This window comes from Thermobia domestica, chromosome 11 (genome assembly GCF_964235325.1).
Source record: "Thermobia domestica chromosome 11, izTheDome1.hap1.1, whole genome shotgun sequence".
Classification (NCBI taxonomy): Eukaryota; Metazoa; Arthropoda; class Insecta; order Zygentoma; family Lepismatidae; genus Thermobia; species Thermobia domestica.
In genome coordinates, this window is record NC_137464.1 from 18,872,437 (window position 1) to 18,897,948 (window position 25,512).

Below are 25,512 nucleotides of genomic sequence, written 5' to 3' on the forward strand. Positions count from 1 at the left end.
TTGGCAATTTGGTACCCCTAAAAGGGAACGAGGTGGACCATCCAAATTTATCATAATACATATTTGGGTCCTATACTATAATACCAAATGTTTAAATTGGGCAATTTCCAAAATTTAAGGGGTGGGCCAAGGTACCCCTCCCAAATTTTTCAATGGGTGCATTAATATACCCATGTCTTATGAAAGGTAATGGACCCCTGTATACGCTCATATAACTATATAGGGTAATAACACCTCATTCAAGGGGATAAATTAGGTCAAAAACCTCCGAAATGTGAATTTTTGGCAATTTTTTACCCATGAAAGGGAACGACATTGACCCCCAATACTGATAGAGGTACATACTGTGGTCCTAGGCTACCATACCAAATTTTTAGATTTGGCAATTTCCAAAATTTAAGGGGGGTGGTCCTATGTAACCCTAAAAGGAAATGAGGTGGACCACCCAAATTTATCATAATACATATTAGGGTCCTATACTATAATACCCAATGTTGAAATTGGGCAATTTCCAAAATTGAAGGGGTGGGCCAAGGTACCCCTCCCAAATTTTTCAAGGGGTGCACCAATATACCCATGTCTTATGAAAGGGAATGAACCCCTATACATGACCATATAACTATATAAGGTAATAACACCTCATCCAAGGGGATAAATTAGGTCTAAAACCTCCGAAATTTGAATTTTTGGCAATTTTTTACCCATAAAAGGGAACGACATAGACCCCCAATACTGATAGAGGTACATACTGTGGTCCTAGGCTACCATACCAAATTTTTAGATTTGGCAATTTCCAAAATTTAAGGGGTGGGCCAAGGTACCCCTCCAAAATTTTTCAAGGGGTGCATTAATATACCCATGTCTTATGAAAGGGAATGGACCCCTGTATACGTCCATATAACCATATAGGGTAATAACACCTCATCCAAGGGGATAAATTAGGTCAAAAACCTCCGAAATTTGACTTTTTGGCAATTTTTTACCCATGAAAGGGAACGACATAGACCCCCAATACTGATAGAGGTACATACTATGGTCCTACCCTACCATACCAAATTTTTAGATTTGGCAATTTCCAAAATTTAAGGGTGGTGGTCCTATGTACCCCTGCCAAAATTTAGGGGGTGGGCCATGGTACCCCTGCCAAAATTTAGACGGGGTGGTCCTATGTACCCCTAGGTCCTTGACCCCGGGCCAGGGACCATGGGTCCTGGGGCAGGGACCCAGGGGCCCAAAAGTTCGGCAAAGTAACCCCATTACTACTTACATACTTCAATACTTCAGATACCATAACAGCACAAGATATGCTAGGCATGCGCATTTAAATATTCTAAATTCATCTCCCACATTTGATGCATTTGTTGCTTCTTTTCCTAAGCGATTATGTATTAGAAAGAACAAACACATCAACTTTATTAGATGGCAATTGTCGCCGATCATTTGAAAGTGAATATGGAAGAACCATGAAATAAAGTAAATAGACACTTGTCATTTTGTTATAAAATTACATGGCGAGTAGATTTTATCTGATCCCAAACGGTTATTGTCGAATATGCGCGGTTAAAGGACCACTCTGATTAACCAAATTCAAAAGACCTCAACAATTTATCCCTCTACAAGCGACGTTCTCTTCATAGTCTCCGTGGCCAAGTCGGAAGAGCGCGGCTAGTAATCCAAAGGTTGGTGGTTCGCGTCCACCCTGGGGTACATTTTTTTGCTTGTTAAAGTGTTTTTAGACGCACCTTAATGTAAACACATTACGCATATAGGCGTTTTAACATATTTTGTGCGGGAGTAATTTTGTGGTTCATTGACGCCTACGGCATGGGAACCATACCTAGAACATGCTAGGCACGTTCCCAGATATATGTCAGGCATGTGCCTAGGAGCGGACATAGACCGTAACTATCACTTGCCATCCATTTAATTTCTCTCTCAGAGGTACATAAGGCACATACTGGACACACTCCCGTGTACCTGAGGGAACATGATAGACATATGCCGCTATGTAATTGTGCTGTTAGAGAGGGGGCCGCTGTTGACTTAGGTTTTCTTGGTGCTCTGTCGTTTCTTTCCACTTTCTTCATTCATTCTCATCGCCACTGTTTCTTTTAGCTCGCACGGCATAATCATGCAACATAAAACTAAAAATTAAATTTCCTTTAATTCTTTCGAATCTCAAATGTGGTAATAGGTATTTAAAAGTTTTTTTTTTTATTCGTGAATTAGGCTAATTTCCCGAGAATTTGCGATATAAAATGTACATAGATTTCTAACTTAAAACACGTCTGTGGTTGAAGAGTGAAAGTGGAGTGTCCTGTGCACTTTATGCATAATGTAAATTAGTAATACACACTAGTAGTTGTTGTGGTCTTTATGATTTTTTTTTCACGAAGTAAGAATCTAAAGCAGATACCAATATAAATAAGCTGTAGCCGAAAGCTAACTTGTCAACACATCATTCGTAATAAATCTAATTCGATATCTTCACAATTTGCATACGAAATAATTAAATAGAATATAATTAGCATAGTAACAGAATTTAAACATGTCTTTATAATCGTAAGATTAGGAGAATATAGTATGCTCCATCAAATTCACCCAATTCTCTTAGGGTCTATGGGTGAATTAGAATTGTTACTCCAAGAGTGATTTTTCTTTAACGTAGGTGGTAGAAAACAAATTATTATACATCCAATCTTACAATATACTCTCAAACTAATAAAAGAAATCCAATTCCCTCTATACCCAAATAATCTCTTAGAATTGTGATAAACTCTTCGGCACAACTTACGTCATTTTCTCAAACATATGGCACGGGGCCTTTATAGTGAGTGGAGCTTCAAGGACTTTTCAAAGTCTTTTTACTTTGTTAATATGGCTTCATTTCAAACGCTGTTCTTGCAAATTGAAATAATAATAATAAAAAAACAATAGTGGAAACTCATATTAGGTGCAAATTTACTGTACAGAATCACGTATTTGTAAAAATTACAGAACAAATAATTCATAATATTTTATTAGACAATAAATAATCTATATAATCTAAAAATGCTGTTCTTACTCATGACTTGCGTATCTAAATAGAAAAAAATTATGTACTTTTAGTATACGGATCCACAGATTGTAAAACGTACGAAAAAAAATGAGGAAATCTTTAATTTACCCATTTTATGTCGAGAATACAACCCAACGAACCCCTGCGGGGTTTCTAAGCGGTTGCTACTGCTACTGCTACTCCTACTTCTACTCCTCCTACTATTATTTATATTGTGGATCCGTATAGTAAAACTGCAGGAAAAACATTAATGAAACCCTAATCTCTTAAGTACGGATTTGCTCATAATGTATCCATCAAACATACATTAGTATACGAAATGATTGAAATGAAGTGAATTATCTGAAGTCAATCTGCTAACTCATGATGAGCAATGATAGAAGTTCCAAGTTGTAAGGAATAAACATATTTCAGAAATTTACGTTAGTAATGTGTTATCTCACTTTGGAAGACAAATATGCAAGCAATGACATATATATGCGCAATGAAATTTTGTGTTGACTCGTTCAATAAATCTGAATTTCCTGTTATAACTGTTATCCCTATTATCGCAAATAAATTTTGTGTTATATTGACGAAAACTGCGATGGGATAAGCCCTATGTGTATGATTTAAGGATGAATGCAATTTTTTTTAACCTTTTCCGACTGTACTATACAAGCGAGAATTTTACATTTTTCACGCTGATTACGGCTTCGGTCGATTGAGGGAGTTCCGTATTACGAATTTAATTTGTATCTTCGTTGTAATTTAGCAAACCATGTGGATTTTGAAGAGTTTCATTCAGCTGAACTGAAGGCGACATGGCTCGTAAAAGTAAATATTTTATTTTTTAGCTTCTTTGTTGTTTCAATATTTGATGTCAGTGTATTTTGAGACTTAAATATCTACAGAATTGTAATATTTTAACAATGTAGTAAAATCGTTTGTTCTATGGTATGTAATTTAGAAAAAAATATAAGTAGCACAATCGTAAGGGTTAGGCTTTGTTTCTCGTTTTGTAATTAATATGATCGACAGAAGTACTAGATTCTTCTCGAGCCTTTTCATCAAATATAGCATGATAAAAATACTTAAATTTACTGTAATTTTAGGATAATTCTTTAATGTTATGTACACCCTTCCTGCTAAGAGGATTTACCCTCTCCAATATTTTCCTGGCCCGATATCAAATCAATTTTTATGTGTACAAAGTATTGGCTTCAGATATTTTGCACCAAAATTTTTATGGCGCTTCACAATTGTGCGGATCCATTTTCTTAGAACCTGCGATGTACTCATGCAATTTTTTCATAAAAGTGTTCTATACATGTTTCATGTAGGCCTAGTATGGAAAAACCAGTTTTATTAAAATAATCTAAGACCGCCTTATGCAGAGTCGTTTTGACGTATGATTAAGAGTCATACTAAAATCCTGACTACTGCAGGAAACAAATGTTAGTCGAACTCTTTAGTATGGTACTAATCATCCTTCAGGACGACTCTGCATAAGGCCCAGAATTTCTACTCCCGTGCGGTAAGGGTTAACGCACCAAATTGATTGAGATTATTGCACCGAATTGTACACCTCCGGATTCCAAGGAAACTTAAATTGTGATTTTTAAAGAAGAAGAAGAATTAAAGTATATTTATATTCTTAACTGAATAAAAGAAAAGAAGAAAGTATCGAAGGCGCAATAAATTGGCGTGTGTGTGATAGTAATACATGCATGCCCAGTTACATAGATTTAGAAAAAGTATTTTCTGAAATAATTCAGTGATTGTATGTTTTGGTGAACTTCTACTGTGTGTATCAGTAGGAAACAAAACATGGCTCACCACTACGTTGTTACCGCTCATAAACCTACTGCGGTAACCGCTTGCGTTACTGGTAAAGTTCACAATTTTGTTTATCATATTGGATCATGTATGTGTTAATTCCTGTCGTTGAATTGATTGATGTAACAAAATATTTTAAATGTACAGGTTAGGATTAGGCACATCACGCGAAATAATTGTTGAAAACTTTATAATTTTACCTCTAATTACCTTGTAGAGATTTACACTACGTGACATGACAATATCCCACTTGACATTGGTGAAATTTAAAGATGCCGTCAGAAATTTTTGCTGAAAGTTAACAATTCTTCTGTGATTTGCGTATAAATACAGTATGATAAAAATTACAGTGCAAAAGGAAACTGCCTATGATAAGCGGCCACTAAAGAGCACAAATTTTATCCAACAGAGTAGTGCGAAACTGGTGTGTTCATACGATTACGCGGGGGTGCGTCCGATAGAAGGAGGCGCGTCAGGGGAAGGCTCTAGAACACAGGTTCCTCTATTTAGATTAGTACCTAGGTTCGCTTCGTTCTATAGCATAATTTAATATTTAAGTAGTATTGTCGAGCGAGCGTGAGCGATTGAAGGCGGGTTTGAACCCTGCAGGGCACGTTGCTTTCTGTCTTTATTACAGCTAAATGAGAAGGGGGACCTGTGTTTTAGATCCTTGCCCCGCGTCAGTGTTGGTGAGTATACGCCAAAGCAGGGGTAGTGAAAACACGTTGGTTTTCGTAATGATACGATTTCATTAGCGCTTGTATTTGTTTCACACTAGTTTCGCAGCATTTGTGAACACAAAATACATCTTTTGTATTTTGTGCAGAAATACTCTGGCGATAGTATCTAATACAGTCATTTTTTTGTATTCACTCCTTTATTTTGACGATCGTAAAGCACTCGTAATGATTTTACACTGGTAACCGTACACTTGTAAACCTGAAATACAACTGGACTTAGTATTTAATTCTTTCACCCGCAATAATTTGTTCCGTATAAACATATCTTTCTATGCGGAGTATTAAATTTTACCTGTAAATTTTGCAAAATGTGGTGTGCCTGAACTTAACCAGCACCGTTTTATAAGTATTAGTTAAGATTAAGAGTACCACAATTCAGTAATTTATAGTTAAAATTCAGTACTAGCTTAAAAGGTATGTTTCAAAGGAACTAAGAGTTCGGTTTAGTTGATATTCTGAGGCGGATTTTTATGAAAGCGTGGTGACGGTGGTGTTTACGTTGAAGTTGTTAAACATATAATAGTAATGTTTTTGTTATTCAGTTCTGCTGGGGAGATAGGAAGACTAGACTGGGCCCACATCAATGTCTAAACTATAGGTTGCCTTCTTATCAATGTCTATTGTTTCATTTGCTCCCCTTATTTGTGAAAGTTTTTTTTTTATTATTATTTTTTTATTTCTTGCTTTCTTTCTTCACTGAATACACACTTCGCAAGGATGGCATTTAGTATGTCCTTCAAACCAATCGACGGTTCCAGAGCCAGTACGGTCAATGTTCCGTTAAGGGGGTCCAGTGCCTTTGACACCACTTCTTTCTATTGATTTTCGTTTGATTACATAATATAACGTTATATTAAGTTGGGTTAGGTTAAGTTAGGTCAGGTTAGCTTATGTTAGGTTAGCTTAGCTTAGCTTAAGGGGGTCCATTGTACTTTTGGACCCCCTTAACGGAACATGGACCGCCAGTACTGTGATTTAGAGTGAGCCGCTGAAAACAATCTCGTTTATTCGTTACCCACCATCACTGACGCACCTTCTCTCTGCGGACGTAACCTCTCGCTTACGCTTGGGACTCCCTACTGCGCTCTTGCCCTTACTCGATTAGCCAGAATTCGTGCTTTTCAGTAGCCACCTAACACAAGTTGGTTCGTGTTTTATGCACTGTACTTTTTATACCATAAGTCCACACTGTACTATACTCGTCACGATTACAAATAGTGAACCGTAATCACTCGTAAGTAAACCAGAGCCATTACCAAGTGATTTTAGAGAGAAACTGAATAATACCCAGTATTTTAATATAAAGGTTAGTTCAGTGTTCATCCATTTTATTTCTGTCACTCTCCAGGAAAAGTTTTGCCTCCGGGTTTACACATACTTCAAAATAGTGTGTTTTGTCTTGGTTGAGGGTGAGTTGGTGTTAGTACACTTCTGTCGTGTTTCATTGTTTTAAGCATTGTGATTGGTTGGTGTTGTAATGCTCTGCGATGTGTATGGTGTGTTATTGTCTGTGTAAGCTACTCGGTCTCGGGATGTGGTCAACATGTAGTTTTGCTTTTAGCATTCATTGTAGAGGGATGTCATAATATTGTGAGTTATTTTCTAACTTAGCATATGAATTATTTTATTCGTAATGTGCATGAGTTGCAGTTGGTTGTTTCAGTTTTAAAATGTTGGTAAATTATATTTTTGGAAGTTGGGAGGATTATGTAGTTCCTCCCCCAAAACACTTGGTAATATTTCTCATTCATTTGGTATTAATTGTAGTTCATTACTTGTAGCTGTGACTAGTCATAATGTGTGGACGCATGACATAAAATCTAGTGCATAAAACACGAACCAACTTGTGCTACGTGGCCACTGAAGAGCACGAATGCTAACTAACCGAGCCAGGGTAAGATCGCAGCAGGGGGCTCGAGCGGTAGAGGGAAGTTGCATCCGCAGGAAGAAGGCACGTCAGCGACGGTGGGCGTACTCGTAAACAAGGTTGTTCACAATGGCTAACTACAAGTTACAGTGCCGGTTCCCAAGACATCAGTGGATTTGGGGGAGTTTCTAAATGCCATTTTTTTCTACTTCTAATTTTGGAGATTTTCTTTCAGATATATAATTAAATCATCTTTGTTTCACTTCAGGTAAACTTTTTATATTTTATCTATTGTAGCAGGATAGAGGCTAACGAACTTTTGCCGGAAAAAAATAATTTCATGATCATTCACATTCATCAATCCTCAGTTTGCTATGGCGTAAAGGGCGTAATCATGGAACGTTAAACTTAAAAGAAATCGAGAAGAACATAGCGTTGACGACAAATGAATTATGGTTCTTTCAGTTTCTTTTGAGCAAACAGTCTTTCTAACTGAATGACAATTTCCTTGCTTCAGTATTCACATCCATAGAGTCCGCAATAATCATGGTAGTACTATTCCAAAAATGTTAGTCATCGAGAACAACTGTATTTCCTTTGACACCAGTATTCAGCTTTCTATGTGGTAGATGTAGTGCTTCAAATTTAACTTTTCTTCAACGACTAACTCAAGCACTTTGTGATACAAGGTAAAATGTTTTGATATGAATTTACTTTCTTCGTTCACAGTAGTGCTGGATGTTCTTTGTCGTCTATACCTGTAACATCAAAAGATAGTGGTCAGTTTTGTAAGTGTTCTATTTCCTTTTTAAATGAAGAGTTTCTTTAATAGCGTACCTGTGAATATCGGCTTGTGAAGGTATCCTACAAAATAACAGTCGACAAATAGTTGCTACTTTGCTGGTTAATTTGGTAGAACTTTGATCATATGACTAATTTAGTTGTAGTTTTTGTTTGGATTTGGTATACTTCTTGAACGTGTAGACTGTTCTTCTGAATTTTTGGACTTTCCATATTTACTCTGTTTCGGAAGTTATTGTTGTTCCTGCTGCTGTTGTTGAAGTAGGCTCTAAGGCAGGGATGCAAATAACCGCTCGCGCGGGGCGAGCGGTTCATCGGTGCGGGCGAGTATTTAATATTATACCAAAGGTAAGTAAATGATTTCTATTGTGAGATGTGAGCTAGAAGCTTTTTTTTTTTCTTGGGCTAGTAAATATTTGTTGCTCATTTGCATCCCTGCTCTAAGGGCAATTTTCTTCTTGTGGGTGGATGGATAGTTTTGAAAATTGAATGCCTAACATGCACCCTTTTGCTTTCAATCTTAAGATGATATGATTTTTGTCCTCACTGCACTATCATTCACCTTTATATATATGTCTAAAAGCTCATTCAATTAGATTCTATTTTTCTCGTGTTACACATTCAATGTAGGTGTTCACCACCTCATTCACTTTAACTTTTACAATTTGATAAAATTGGGAAATTTTATTTCTTTTGCGATAACCTTATTGCTTTCGCGATATCCTCATTAAACCATACGCAATAAATCTCACCGACACATGTGGTCAGGGACTCACTTCAAATATTAAATATACATATGGTGCTTTTTGACAGAAGAAAAAGTTTAGTAATCTCTTAAATCTCTCGTTTTATTACTGCGCTATTCTATTTCGAAGGATAGACGATGAAGAAAAGAAGTTCGTTTTTGGAGTTAAACGTATGGTCAACACACAAGGCTGTGTGACACTACCTGTTGCTTAGTGAGGGATCCGAGCCACGTGAATTCCCAACTCGAACCTCAGCGTTTAACTTACATTAACCGTACATCCACGAGGGGGCTCCAATGAAGAAAATAAATACAATCAGTGAGAGTATAAATTAAGTACTAAGTTGAAAGAGTTTGTCTTTATTTTAGAGCGTGAGAATCAAGATGTGGGATAGCAGCTTTGGTGCCGTATCCCTCTGCTACTATGCTGTCTCCACACTACCTCCCCCTTTTTTATTTATGAGTAACAATACATGAGACGGTCCCTTTCCGCTCATGTAGAAGAGGAGTATGAGAGTTTGATAGGAAATTTGGGGACATAAAATGGCGTCTCTCTTGCATTCGATTTAAAGAATTCTCGAATATTTGTTTATAGTTCTCACTGTCTGTGACGGGGTGCCTCCTATGGAAAAGGAGCGAAAGTTATTCAGCGATGATCTAATAAATATACTGTATATATAATATATTTTGTTTTAAGGAAAGTATGGATACATGTTTTATTAATAGTGTAATATGTCAATAATTATGTTGCTGTGAGAGCTAATTAGTACGGGTAGAACTATACGGTTTCCAGGTTAAAACAGATAAGGACATAAACTGCGTCGGTTGGCATCCAACCAATAAGGTTTCCGAAGGGGGGTAACAGGGTTCAGCGGGACATTGGAGACTAAGATTGCCGAGATCTAACGGTCATCTTAAAGTAATAGAAATAATGGGAGATAGCCAATTGAGAAATTAATTATAATTGGAGTTGCTGCTGGCGGGTGTATAGTAGGCCAAGAACGATATAATGCTTTAAAATTCTGGATGTAGGAGATCGCATAAACTCAGGACCAAAACAACGGAACTTCCCTTTCATTGATGATGGATAGCAAGTTCAAGTTCAGGGCAGAAATGCCAGGTAAACCAGGTTGGAGACCAGTGCTTCAGATAAAGAAGTGGTACTAAAATAAGATGTAATGTTTGCCAGTTATTGTTTTGTATTGCATTGATGGACGTGATTCTTTACAGGTAAATTAGGGTTGGGTCGTCGACTTCTGATAACTAATGCATTTTTATTTTCTTCCTGTCTTTCCGATAGTTTAGTATCCTATTCTTTTTATCCTTTTTAAATATGAAATTTCCATTTGTCGTTATTGAGTTTGATCCACAGCGGACGTACACGTAGTTTGAATCCCACATGAAATTGTAAGTTTACTTCCTTCATTGCGTCGATGCTGAATATAGACAAACTGGCATTTTAGGTTTCGAAACTGTTCTTAGCTCTTTGTTTTTGCTGTATTACGATTTTAAATGTGTGTGGTAATTTTTCAGTTAATCAGGCACATTATTAAGTAAATTTTCAGTTAATTTTGCTGTAATGATAATTTTTTTTTACTTTTAATAGAAGAAATTATATTTATTTTAAGGAAATTTTACATCGCCCAGTGATCTGAATCTTATATTGGCAAAAAACACTCGCCTGGAAATATATTTGGTTACACCTGAAGGCCTTCGACCATTAAAAGAAGTGGGGTTGTATGGCAAAGTGTCTGTTATGAAGTTTTTCAGACCACCGGTAAGTTGAAGTTTATGTGAGCAGCTTGCATTGTAGGTAATAACAATTGTTTTACGAAGTACGATACATTATTAGTAAAGTTAAGTAAGGTGGTACCCGAAGTTTTAGGCACTTAAAAAGGTTTTATCGGGTTTTGACTGTACTAAAAGAAAATGGACAGTGTGAAGTAAAGCGTGCCTGGAAAACATTGGGTTTTGACTGTACCGAAATAGAAAGGCAACAACACGAAGTAAGACGCACTAGGGAAACTTGTTTTGACTGTGCAAAAAGAAAGGTTGCAGCATGAAGAAAGACACACTTGGGGAAACCTTGGTTTTGACTGTACAGAAGAAAAGGAACAGCATGAAGTAAGACGTACCTGCAAAATCTTGGGTTTTCACTGTATAAAAAGAAAGGCAAGAGTATCAAGTAAGACATACTTGGGAAGCCTTGGTTTTGACAGTACAAGAAGAAAAGGGACAACATAAAGTAAGACGTGCTTGAAAACTCACAAATGACTGTCATCAACAACAATAAACTGTCTCCAGTGCTTTGGCAGACTATAGATCGCACAGTTGCAGAACGCAGCGGAATCTGAATCAAAGGTGCCATCTAATGTGCGAAGCCACCACTTCACCTTGTCTGGGGTTTGGAACCATGACAGATGATGATACCTTGATAGAGGGGGACCAGGGATGCCCTGAAACTTTTTGTTTTCATATACATTTTCAGGATCCCAGATAAAAAATAGTTGTTCAGATGGTTGTCTAACTAATGAGACAATTGGTAGTCCGATAGTATATTGTCTGAAAAATTTGGGAGATCCATGAGTGCGTCCTCACCCAACTAGATAATGGTGTTACAAATGACTTTACCAACATATGATTCGCGTTGTTCTGTAGCAGAAAGCACCTTTGTAATTCACGGGGTTTGGCTTTTTGGTTTGCAATTTTTCATGCACGTATTCTAATTAGTGCGAGTACACAGTTGCATTGATCGTCTTGTCAGAATGGCAGCAGTTCGTAATACACGATTATCTGCTCAGGCAATCCAATACAAGAACAAAACCTGTTAATAAAGTGAGATTTTTGATTGTTCGGAAGTGGGTTAATTTGATTTCAACCAATGCTGACTACTCCGACTTCTTATCACATGTCAGTGCTCTGTTCAGAAGCGGATCTTTCTGATAAGACAACTAAGGATTGTAAGTACTTGCCTATTCCCTATCTAAGCCACAGGCAATTTATATGGAACCCGTCTCCAAGCGAGTTAAGATGGTGGCGAATGGCTGTTGAATATTTCTTCCAACACTTCACATGATTAGCCATTATGAGCTTCAGTAGCTGCCTGATTTATGGCTTGTGGACGTTCTGCATCTGTTTCGTGTATTTTTCTTAAACAACCGTTACAGACAGCTTATTTACCAAATGTCTGGCATATATTTTTGTTACTGGTCTGTAAAACATAAACAGGCCCCATTAACTCTTGAGGGTACTCACTGTTGACCTTCTCTTATTAATATGCTCGTTCAGCTGTGGCTGCAGACTAGAAAGGGAGACATGGTATTTTGCTTCCTTTCCTTCTTAAATACTTGGAAACGAAAATTGTAGGAAACGCGTGCACTGATCTACGTTGAAATCGCACAGAACTTTTTTGGTGCCTAACACACTGGAATGAGAAAAAGGAAATCCTAAGAGAAGTCTGATCTTTTCATATGTATAGATTAACTACCATTTCCTCACTCTTTCTATAAAACTAACCCTGCTGAAAGTCGTATAAACAAACAAAAATTATGCTTAAAACTCATTACAAGAAGGAGGTTAACCTCGTCTTTTTGTTTTTAAGCAGCTTAGGATGAATTAAAATGTGACTCTAAAATATGTATAAAATACAGTAATAAGAATGTGCTAATCCACATATGATACTGCAAATTGATTTAACAAATTTGAAGTTCTTGAACGGTGTTTGTTTAATATTAACTGTTGATCGACAGATAACGTTGAATTCTAAATTGCATAAGAAAATTGTTTTCTTACGTATACTAAAGTTTTAAAATTAAAAATTTAGAAATGCAACTGCAGTTCTGTGAGAAACAGCACTATAATGTTGTTTGTTAGGTAATGTATAACGATTTCATGGTTAGTGTACATTTTGAGTTGGAGGAATTCATCATCTGCTTTTCTACGCTCAATTGAGTTTTGAATTTTTAAAGGTAGTGTCTCATAGAAGTTTACCTAAGACTTCAATTAACCAACTTCTTCATGGCGGTACAGATGAAGAGACGGAGAGACTTAGATGGCTATAATGTCATTCTGAAGCATTGCTTTCTTATAATTGTAGTGTATATTTGTATAACTTCTTTCTCAAACTTTAACTTAATACTGTCTTACAAACTTAATTTATGATTTTAATAACTAGTATTTAATATATTGGTATGAATAAAACTGTAATGTACTAGTATAAAATATTAACAAATAGAAAAGCAAGTATTTAGGATAATATTTGTGCTCCATTATTTATGTTAAAAAAAACAAGGCACAATTATCAAAATAAACAAATAAGTAGAATAAAATAAAAGATAATGCGGGTTTCTCTAATAATAATCTTTTCTGTTGTAGCATGAGAAAAAGGATCTCTTATTTATTGTTACGTCTCGGTACAATGCAATGATTTTGGAATGCGTTGGAGAAGGAGAAAACTTGGAGATAATTACTAAGGCTCATGGGAATGTAGCTGATCGCATTGGCAAACCATCCGAAACCGGAATCTTGGCAGTGATTGATCCAGAAGCCAGAGTGATTGGTCTGCGTCTGTACGATGGCTTGTTTAAAATTATTCCTTTGGAAAAGGATAACTGTGAACTGAAAGCATCAAGTATAAGGTGAGGGAATCGTTTACAATACCTTATTCGTGTGTACATAAATTGACTTCCTGTTGCTCATTGGTTAAGTCTTATGTCTCATCTATACATAAAATTGGTTTATATTAAGGTTTATTTCTTTTAGTTTAAGATCTGTATCTGTTGTAGGGTGATGGAGATTATGACTCCTCTGAAAATGACTCTAGCAATCACGTGCACCAAAGACTATTCAACTTATGAGAAATACATTTAGAAATACGTTTTGCAAAGAATACTTTAGTTTTTATATTTTTAGATTCGTTTCCTCAGGTTTTAGGAGCCCGTTCCTTTTCTTGGGTTGCCACTTGAAATGGTTATGCAATTTTATATGACATAGCCTAGATAGTGTATTACACAGTAGTTGTCAGTACGAAATACTTGAAGAGAGTATCTAAATCAAATGAGTAACGAACAAAATAATACATAACTTAAATGTGATATATTTTACTCAGCGAATGATTGCCTGAATTTTCTCTAAATTGTACCGATAATGATAAAAAAAAATAATATTTTGTTGCAGACGCCAAATTACTTAAATATTTCTCTCATATACATACATTGCACATATTCATCATTATCTTTGAGCTGTACAGTACAAAAGAACTAGCTATCTCAGAGCTTGATACCATGATTACATAAGAACAGCATATTGATATGCTAGTAAGACTTATAAGAATGGTTTCCCTGATTGGTTAAATTAAATGTTATTCGTCTGAAGGAATCGTTCTGAATTCCGGATCTAAGAATCTAGTGCAACATTTTCATTTCTTTCTCAATCCCACAGAAAAAACTAGATATTTCTGGTATTCAATAAGAATAGTTAAATATATAATTCATAGAAACAAACTATATATTTGGTTTATATATTAAGAACTTGAGAGAGAATTTTAATTCTTTGACCACTTTATTTCTATGATTCAGTCAGATTTCGTAATGTTCTACTATTATTTCCAACTACCTTTCAGTATTAAAAAGTACAAAACTGACATTCATTTTGTGGCCCTTCTTTCCAGCATTCAGTCAGTATAAAAGGTGCTGACAAGTAAATTAATTCTATTTAGCTGAGCCTAACATATAACATACTGTTTAATAACTGAAATAAATTACAGTAATCCTAACAGCTGTAACGGCATAGTATGTTGCATAATTAATTTTATTCATCGCTGTCATATCTCATTGCTTTGCAGCCCTCCTTTCCACTCCTGTCCCGATGGTCTAGTGAATAACGCGAGCCTTTTATAGTTCCGGGTTCGACTCCCGATGGGAGAGTTTTGAATTCATTACAGTGGTTCGGATTTCACCTTAGATTGTAGGTCTACGTCTCATATAACCTCAGCGCTGAAAAGGAACATTAAACTTAAATAAATAAGTTATTACTTTTTACCCAGTTTTGCCTCTCCATGCTGGTATACCGCCTTGGTTAGTTGTGTTTATCATGACGAAGACGAATGGCTACTATGCTGACGTCCCAGTTCTCTTTTAATCAACCAATTTAGTAATATAGCGCTACTTCTTGCATTGAAAATAATTATAGAAATAGTCAATTTCTTTTCACTAATTGTTGCTAACATTTTATATTATTTATGATTATTACTATTACAGGATGGAAGAGTTACAAGTACAAGATTTGGAGTTTTTATATGGTTGTCCAAACCCAACAATAATTCTTATATATCAGGATCAGAATGGTCGCCATGTGAAAACGCATGAAATCTCTCTTCGAGATAAGGAATTCGTTAAAGTAAATACATTTAAAGTTTTTGGATTAGTTTCTCGATCTAAGTTTGTGAAGTTAGCTTATTCTTTGTGATTAGAGTGATTGTTTTAGTAATGATCTTCCATGCAGAGTAAAAAATACTGTTAATTATTGTATTATACTGCATTACAGTTAAGATTACCATTGTATCTTAATAATATGCATTGTCTGTGATTTGAGTTCGTCATTTCACTAATTAATTTATTTATTATTTGTTAATTCGTTCGTTGCTTTCACTTTGCAATATTTCGATACTACGTTATCATTACGATTTCAGGTATAAGTACGTGTAATTTTAATATTTCTGTGAAGATGACAGATGAAGAAAGGATAGTAGTCAGTAAATAGCAATATTACAGGAGAGTAGACCAAAAAGAAACCAAAACCTTTCTTTTCATTTTCTTTATCAAATGGTTTCCTGCTAGCAGAAAATTAAGTAAACGAAAGAGAGAGAGAAAAAAAAAAAGCAGCTGCTGTCCTTTCATATGTACTTTTCGTTTATAAATACCAGCGAAAAATAAATTGGCATTGAATGTCTTTAATTAATAAATTTAATAACACACAAAAGGGTATAAAAGTGATTGACTGGGCCGCGACCCGAATCTGGCCAGTCCGAGATGAGAACACCGACTTCGAGAGTGAGAGAGTTAGTGGCTGGGTGGCGTAGTGGTTAACGAATCAACACAGTACGCCGGAAGTTCCGGGTTCGAGTTCCGGTCCAATCAGTCACTTTTTTCACTCTGTGTGTTATAGAATTCGCATCATATGTGAGTTAAAAAAAAAAAATGTTTCGTCCTTTCATTAGTATATAGTAGATTCAAGTTGCCAGGAGTTATTTTATTCTGATAAAAGTTCTGTCTTATGTTTTAAATTAATGAATAACATTAGTTTCCACATTTAACATTGTGTTAGCCTCACATTAAGTGTATTGTATTGTATCTAGGTTCCGTGGAAACAAGATAATGTTGAAACAGAAGCATCGATGGTTTTGCCTGTTCCTGAACCTTTGTGTGGAGCCATAATCATAGGACAAGAATCCATTTTGTATCATGATGGGAATACCTATGTAGCTGTTGCTCCACCTGTTATAAAGGTATTTGTCTCAATTTTTATTCTGTATCTCAAACAACTTGTGTTAATTTAAAGCAATTCTCTAAAGTCTATAGGATTATATAGGTAGTGTTGAAAAAGAGTATTCCTTATGCTAGAAGAACAATTTACAAATTACACTGAATTATGAAGCACTTGTGTGCGTACTTTATATATATATATATATATATATATATATATATATATATATAAATAATGAAATAACGATTTTATACTAAATTAGTAGAAAGTCACTTGACGAAGACAAATACTAAACACTAGAAAAATAGTTACTTTATTCATTCTCTACTTCACAGTCGCCTTGAGAAAATAAGGCGTAACATGTATTCACACTGAATTTCTGGTTTGGTTAACTTGTGCGTATAAAGTGTGACGAATTTTTAAATTATCACAGACTCCTATGTGTTTAAATATATGGTAATTACTATATTTGCAAAATGTCATTATTTCAGATCATTTAACCGTTATCATTATTATTATTTGTTTTCTAGCAAAGTACCATTGTGTGCTATGGCCAAGTGGATGCAAATGGTTCCCGGTATCTACTGGGTGACATGGCGGGTCATTTATTCATGCTTTTGTTAGAAAGAGAAGAGAAGATGGACGGAACGCTGACAGTCAGAGATTTAAAAGTAGAGTTATTGGGTGAGTGAACTTAACGTTACTCTAAATCTTCTATATTATAAAATTGAAAGTGACTATGTTTGTGACTCTTAATCTCTTGAACCGCCCGACCGATTTTGATCAAATTTTCAACATAGATGAGGTTCTGGCCTGGGAGTGTTTTTAGCTATTTACTTTGACGGTATAACTTAGAGGAGGAGGAAGGGGAAGGGAGAAATTATAAAAATAAATAAAACTTAAGAACTCTTGAACCACCTGACCAATCTCGATCGAATTTTCAACATAGATGAGTTTCGGGCCTGGGATGGTATTTATTTATTCACTTTGACGATATAACTTAGGGGAGGAGGTAGGAGAGGGAGATATATATATATATAAAAATAAATAAAACTTAATAGCTATTGAATCACCGGACCGATCTCGATAAGATTTTCAACCTAGATTAAGTTCGAACATAGATGATTTTTGTCATATCACTTTGACGATGTAACTTAAAGGAGGGGAAAGACACTTACAAATGATAAAAATGACCGATATTAGTGTCGAATGTATAGTTTTTGAGGTCGCTGAGATGAACAGTGACACTTCTGATGCCATTTAAATCCAAATTGAGCTCCGCAAAAATTGTGGGAGGAGAGAGGTATATATATAGCGAGAGAGAGAGAGTGATTGTGTCAAAATTACCAATATCAGTATCGAATTCATACTTTTCGGGGTCGCTGAGATGAACAATGACACTTCCGATGCCGTGGCCCGCAACATGGGGAGGAGAGGAGATATATAAAAGTCATCGAAAATGACCAGTATCAAGGAGCGCTTTTGTAATGGTAAAAAGTGACTGACCAAGGAAACATATTACTATTTTTTCTTAATTTAACCTAGCGAAGCGAGTAATTGATGCTAGTTTTCTATAATCAGAGTTGAAACTTTTTAGCTTCACCTTTTCTAAAATTCTATTCATACTTTTATTCACATTGTTTTAGGTATTTTTTCTTTTATCAACTGAATTTATTGATAACTCTAAAAAATACAAAGTTGACGATTCCACAAATAACCTTGAGGGGACTCTTTGTATGTATGAACTACCTGTTAATAGAACTTTAGTTTTGAACTAAAGCTTCGGGAATAATTCTTCTATATAAATTAATAATAAAAGAATCAGGGTTCCACTCGTCCAGGAAATCCTGGAAAACCTGGAAATATCCTTGAAAATGCATTTCTGTCCTTGAAATTTACAGAAATATTGGATGTCAAACTTTTCATAATTTTTAATGAAGATTTTAATTGATTGCTATTTTTGTTTGCTATTCCTGTTTTTGTGCTAAATATTAATTTGCCATGCGTATGTGGGTGGTTGGTGGGCTTGCTTTCTCCCAACTGGGTGGTTAGCTGGGAGAACAACTTGTTTCATCCACTAGTCTGTCAACTCATTCTTGGATGCTCTCTTCAATACCATTATCCTCCAGAAACTGTGCTTTGTACCAGTATCAATCCTCCATAGGTTGGTGTATGATAATATTTCCCATAAAGACCTTACTTTAATCAACATCACGATAGAAGTGCTGCATCATGCCTTCCATATAAGGCAGCGCTATATGACAAAACTGGAGAAAATAAGGACTGTTGAAAGAGAAAGTCAAGTGCAGAACAAGACGAAAGAGATAAGTGACAATGTACAGCAGATGCAGAGAAAGAAAAGGAAATTGATGAAAACAAGTAAAGCTTTGGAGACTGAAGCAAACCAGCTTGCACATGAAGCACAGCAGAAGTCTTGCTTTACTTTATTGACAGTCAAATTCTATCCGAAAATCAGCTTGGCTAAAGAAAGAAATTATGTCTATAGATGGGGAAATTACACAACTCCGTACTTAGTTGAAAATTTGTGATATAATTTCTTTTTTCTCGTAATTATATCTGTCACACTATCACGCAATGAAGATGCCATGGACGAAAAATATATTTTTGTTGTTTGTAAATTTGTTCGGTGCACAATTAAAATGTCATATAGAAAAAAACGAAAATAGGGGATGATAGGAGAACAATAGAATGAAATGCAGAGATCTTATTAAACGCTTGCAGGGACATGGGTTTAGAAGTAAATGCAGAGAAAACTAAATACATGGAAGTGCGTCGGGACCGGAATACAGCAAATTATGGATGCGTTAAAATATTAAATAATACTTTTGATCAAGTGGATAGTTTCAGATATCTAGGATCAATATTAACAGAGGAAAATCATATTCACGGAGAAATTAAATGTCGACTAAAACCAGGGAATTCGTGTTACTATTCGGTTCAAAATCTCTTGTCGCGAATTCTGTCGGGGAATTTGAAGCTTAAAATATACAAAACGATAATCATGCCTGTTCTGTATGGTTGCGAAACATGGTCGCTTACTCTGAGGGAAGAACATAGACTGAAAGTATTTGAAAACAAGATCCTGGGACGAATATTCGGACCCAAGAGGAACGGGAATGGGGAATGGCGGAAACTTCATAACGAGGAACTACATAAGTTATATGGTTTACTCAACATTGTTAGGGTCGTCAAGTCTTGGAAGCTTAGGTGGGCGGGTCATGTAGCTAGAATGGAAGAAAGTAGAAACGCTTTCAAAGTCTTGACTGGAAGACCAATCGGAAAACGACCATTAGGAAGACCTAAGCGCAGATGGGAGGACAATATTAAGATAGATCTCGCAGAGATTGGAATACAAAGTAGAAACTGGATGCAGTTAGCTAAAAATAGAAGTCAGTGGAGAGCTTTTGTGAACGCGGCATTGAACCTCCGGGTTCCGTAGGTCATAGAGTTAGTTAGTTAGTTATAGAAAGAACGAAAATACATGTGCTAGATGTGGGTGGATCGGTGGCTGTAAGGGGAGTTAGGAGGCCACAAAAAAGCAGCATATTAAATTGTATTGTACTCCGCTTAATATTAAATTGTATATTAAATTGTACTCCGCTTTGTGTATTAAATTATTATGTATGAATACTGTACTTGCACTAATATTCACTGCATAAGCTACTGTACTTCTCATTTCTCTGTTGTGAGTTTTAAACCTACAGTTGCAATCCTGTTATACCTTCCAGTGTCGAATTCCTGGAATTTTTTTTTGGGGGGGGGGGAAGGAGGGAGAGAGTGGGAGCCCTGAAAAATTTAAGAGACATATATTTATCTGCTTAATTCCTTTCTTCAATGAACACAAGTATGGGTGGAATTTCAGCTAACGTTAATTCTTGATATGTAATTATTAGACTTAAAACTATGCTGTATATAAATCTTTTGCAAAGGCTGTGTTTGTCTATTTCTCTGTCGACAAGTGTCAGAACAAAAACGATTAAGAGATAGCGACAAGCAGTTTCGTAGAATCGATTTAGTGTCCCAAGAATAGGTTTTATCTCCTTCTTTAACCCTCTATTTAAACAAGAAGTGGTCGATGTTGATCACCATAGAGCAAAAAAATATAGCAAGAAGCCGCTTTTTGATTCAATTCAACATTCCAAGGATAGATTCTCTCTCCATTCATTTCTTCATTAAAACTCAAAGTGGTACAAATCCACTACAACTTCCAGTTTCAGTATTAACCCCTTGCGTTTCAGGTGTCATTTCACTATGTGCGAGCTGTAATACTAGGTCTACATTTACTGTTAAAAGACTGTCTACACCGTTATATAGGGCATAGTTATTGTGCAAACGCGAGGATAGCATTCACTTTATTGAAAAATGAAATCTTTAAGTTTAACGTCCCACGGTTATGCCGGTTAGGCTAAAGGAGACGCCGATAATGAGAAATGAGTGAAATGGTGGAATGAAGAAAGTGGGAGGAAACGGGAGAGCCACGAGAAAACCCACGAGCACGGTGTTTGTCCAGCACAAAGTCCACACGGCGCGAGCTGGGATCGAACCAGGGACCCCAAGCACCGGAGGTGAACGCTCGACCAGTGAGCCACCGCGCCCCTCACTTTATTGATTTTATATATATATATTTGCATTGTGGAACAGTTGGACTAAAAAAGGGAAATTTTGATGCTCTGAAGAGATTTTATGCTGCTTGAGGTTGGCAACACTGATCGGATATCAGTTTTTTTTTTCTCTATCGAAATATGATCTCGAAGTTGCAAGTTGTTTATCGTCAGAACAAAAACATGGCTCCCTTAGGGCTGCCATCTACTGAGATATCACTTTTTTTTTTTTTTTTTTTTTTTTTGTTGTCTTTTCTGTCCGCAAGGTGCTGTGACCTAAAGAAAAATAGTAGAACTAAGTCATGCCTTGCATCCATTAAAAAATTTCATCTCTAGGCGCTTAATAAAGAATACATTTTCATGATACCCCATGATGTCACTGACATTTTGCAGTGGAGTATTTTATGATATCCAGATGAGTGTCACCGGAGCGCAAAGGGTTAATCTCTATAAAGCAAGCACTGTAAGAGGTAACGAGAAATGGCTTGTTGATGTGGATTCATCGTCCAAAGAAAATGTCTAATCTCGACCCTTATTCCTCTGTTCAAACTGGAAGTGGAAAAATCTGATTTCCAGTTTCAACATTGATCGACGTGCTGAATAAACGGTCATAGGTAGTGAGACGCAGTTATACGTTTCAATTTGGATTTAAACGGCATCGGAAGTGTCACTGTTCGTCTCAGCAACCCCGAAAACTATAGATTCGACACTAATATTAGTCATTTTTTATCATTTTTATGTATCTTTCCTTCCCCCAAGTTACGTAGCTGAATATGGATTAGATAGAATCGAAAGTGCTACTGTTCAGCTCAGCGATCCCGAAAACTATGGATTCCGCACCAATATGGGTAATTTTCGATCATTTTTAAATATATTCCTCCTCCTCCCCTAAGTTGCACCGTCAAAGTGAAAACAATCCCAATCCCGGGCCTCATGTATGTTGAAAATTTGATCGAGATCGGTCGGGTGGTTCAAGAAGTCAACAAACATAATGACTTCCATATATATCTATCTATTAAAATACTACAGTACCAATTAAGAGAGACCGAGCTCTAACCTGTAACCTTAGCTTTCAAACCTTTGATTTACGTGGTGATTTCACGTTTATAACAAAATCAAATATTTTTAAAAGAGTGTACTTTAAATAAATTATTTAAAGAAATATTTTTCACAAAGTTTATGTTTTAAATTATTGTTCAAAGGTCTTTGCCTTTAATAAGCCTTCTCCAAAATAAATGCAAAATAATTGTGCTGCCATCTTTGGAGCTCTTTTATACTACATTTATATGTTTATGGCGAATCCTTTCGACAATGAGATCTCGGAAACTACAGGCTCTAGAAAGATGACGTTTTCACTGATCGATTGCAAATTTCATGTAGATTGTCCAGTTCTAATTGAATATTTAAAAAACATGGGCACTATATCTTTATTACATTTTTACGGGTACATTGGAAGTGTTGAAATTAAAAAAAAACTAAAGCATTACATCCTAAGCATTATACATTCCAACACCACACTATTGTATATAGGGGTTGTATATGTCTCAGGCGTTTGTTTCATGGGCAAATAATAATGGAAAAGGAAGGATAACCATTTCTCGAGTCTAAGATAAACTTTTTTTTTGGGGGAGTGTTTTGCCCAATGAACACCATATATAACTGACATTATAATTAATGTATGTAATGTATTTGCTTATTATATACTGCATGCAAGAAGAAAGAAAACACTGGTCATACATGAATTAGAAACTCCAACCGGAAGCAGGCTCAAATTTTGCAAACGGTGCGAGATATTGAGAAAAAATAATCGAAAAAAGTCTCCCCCTTTATGATACCCTTGGCTTTTTTTTTTTTTTTTTTTTTTTTTTTTTTTTTTTTTTTAATCAACACGTCTTTCACTTGTGTGTGTAAAGGGACATGTACAGATGTTGTAAGGAATGATAAGGAGATTTATGCTCATATGCGAATGATGCGCTGTGTAGAGAGCGCAGGTTCAGCTAGTATATATATATATATATATATATATATATACAGGGTGGTAGGTAACTCCACCGACAAACTTTGGGAGGTGATTCCTTATATGAAACGAACTGTAAAAAGGAAATTGAGGTATAGGGATACTCCTTTAAGTACTGATAACGCATTCGTTTCGCCGATAACGGAGGATGGTGAAACATGCATATTTAGATAGTTCGCATACTAGTTGCTGTGTAATTCCTTAAACCGCTTGTTATAGGTCCCATGGTTTCTAAGGCAGGTCGTTTCGAAACATAAGTTCGAATTTTCGGCGGTTCATAACTCTGAAATGAGACGTTTTTCGACCTATGTTTATAAGAACTTTTTTCTTTCATTTCATATAAAGAATCACCTCCCAAAATTTGTCGGTGGAGTTACCTGTCACCCTATATATATATATATATATATATATATATATATATATATATATATATATATATATATATATATATATACAGGGTAGCCCAAAAGTAGGTATACAGCTCGGTACTAATCAACTCATTGCTTTTTATATAATTTCTTATTGTTATCCATCAGATAGATTTTGTTTCTTTATTATTTGTTCTTAAAGCCGTTTTACTTATATCTTAAGCTCAGAACAGCCATGATAAATAAACCCATAAGCTAAAATGTTATATTTGATAAATGCAGGGATTGTATACCTACTTTTGGGCCACCCTGTATACGGATTCAAAACCACAAAAATAGGTTTCCATCTCCAACTTGATTCGTCTGTTGCAACAGAAAGTAGTAGAAATTTACTTGCACTTCCGTTTCAACATAGATCTTCATAGATTAAACACTGTAACTGACCGCAAGAAAATGCTTTCCTTATGTGAATTCAGAGTACCATTAATAGGTTTATTTTCAGTCCGTGTTCTACTGAAAACAGAAGAAGTAAAAACTTAGACAACTTTCGGTTTCAATATTCACTCCTATATAGTAGTAATTGTTTGTGATGTGGATTGAGCGCCCGAAGAACAGGTTTCATCTCTGACTTTATCCTTCTGTTGCAGCCAGAAACTAGATCTACTACTTCCGGTGCGACTTTTATTCTTCTTTTGCAACCGGAAATTGTAGATCTGCTGCTTCCGGTTTCAATATTGAATTTGTGTAGTTTGAAAGTCTGCTATTGTATTACAATTATAACAAACTCATTTTGTTATATAATGATGTTAACTTGTACTGCATATTGTAGAATTTCTAATTTATTCTTTTATTTGTTGGATTTTCTGATCTTTTTTTTTCTTTCTTTCTTCCTTAGGTGAAATTAGCGTTCCTGAGTGTATAACTTATCTCGACAACGGTGTAGTTTTTATTGGTTCTCGGCTGGGAGATTCTCAGCTAGTGAAGTTAAACGTGAAACCCGATGAAAATGGGTCCTATGTCAGTATTATGGAAACTTTTACTAATCTGGCTCCAATTGTAGATATGGTTGTGGTTGATCTCGAGCGACAAGGTCAAGGCCAGTTAGTTACGTGTTCTGGTAAGTAAGATTCAATAGTGAAGTGAATTTCTTACTTATGTTTTATTAATAAAACATCCTTTTATTTTTTATTTGTTTATTTCTGTCTATGTAGCATATCTTGTTTTTAGACAATCACTGGCTTCATGTTTGCCTTGGTAGTTAAGGAATGAAAGTGTAGAATTTTACATTATTGTCAGTCCATCCTAGAATAGATTGACTGACAGTCTTAAGCCACTTGCAGGCAGGGCCAGATCTACGAAATATTGCGCCCGGGGCAAAGACGTATATCTGCCCTGTTTCCTCCCAATTTTGCATCGAACTGGCGCCTCCTGCATACTCTCAACCAGCTGCGCCCCGGAGCAAATGCCCCAAATTGACCCGCCCTAGATCCGGCCTTGCTTGCAGGATCTTTTATTTCACTATTTGGCCAATCAAACTTTAATTCTTCTAATCATCCTTTTTTAGGTTTACTTCTATCTTTCTGCCAGCTTTATAGACTGCTTTGTTATCCTGGGGAGCACGGTGGCTCAGTGGTAGAGCGTTCACCTCCCGTGCTTGGGGTCCCTGGTTCGATCCCAGCGCGCGCCATGTGGACTTTGTGGTGGACAAACACCGTGCTCGTGGGTTTTCTCGGGGTTCTCCCGTTTCCCCCCACTTTCTTCATTCCACCATTTCGCTCATCTCTCATCATCACCGTCTCCTTTAGCCTAACCGGCATAACCGTGGGACGTAAAACTTAAAGATTTCATTTCATTTCATTTCATTTTTTGCTTTGTTATCCTTTTAAGTCTATCAATTTCTATACTCCGTGTCTATTTTCTTTGTTTTATCTCTTGCATATTACTTTTGGATTAATACTGTATCTAATAATACGAGGGAGGATCAAACTAAGAGT

The 25,512-nt window shown here is 36.0% G+C and overlaps 1 protein-coding gene across 1 annotated transcript in view; it reads left to right on the plus strand.

Moving 5' to 3' along the window:
* Nucleotides 1–4,692: 4,692 nt before the first annotated feature.
* The window catches only part of pic (DNA damage-binding protein pic), a 60,141-nt gene continuing 39,321 nt past the window's right edge, over nucleotides 4,693–25,512 (plus strand). The window contains exons 1-7 of the mRNA XM_081730166.1: nucleotides 4,693–4,928; nucleotides 10,658–10,806; nucleotides 13,404–13,666; nucleotides 15,287–15,425; nucleotides 16,384–16,533; nucleotides 17,042–17,195; nucleotides 24,414–24,635. Coding sequence (XP_081586292.1) covers nucleotides 4,868–4,928; nucleotides 10,658–10,806; nucleotides 13,404–13,666; nucleotides 15,287–15,425; nucleotides 16,384–16,533; nucleotides 17,042–17,195; nucleotides 24,414–24,635 — 1,138 coding nt within the window. The 5' untranslated portion in view covers nucleotides 4,693–4,867. The remainder of the gene's footprint in view (nucleotides 4,929–10,657; nucleotides 10,807–13,403; nucleotides 13,667–15,286; nucleotides 15,426–16,383; nucleotides 16,534–17,041; nucleotides 17,196–24,413; nucleotides 24,636–25,512) is intronic.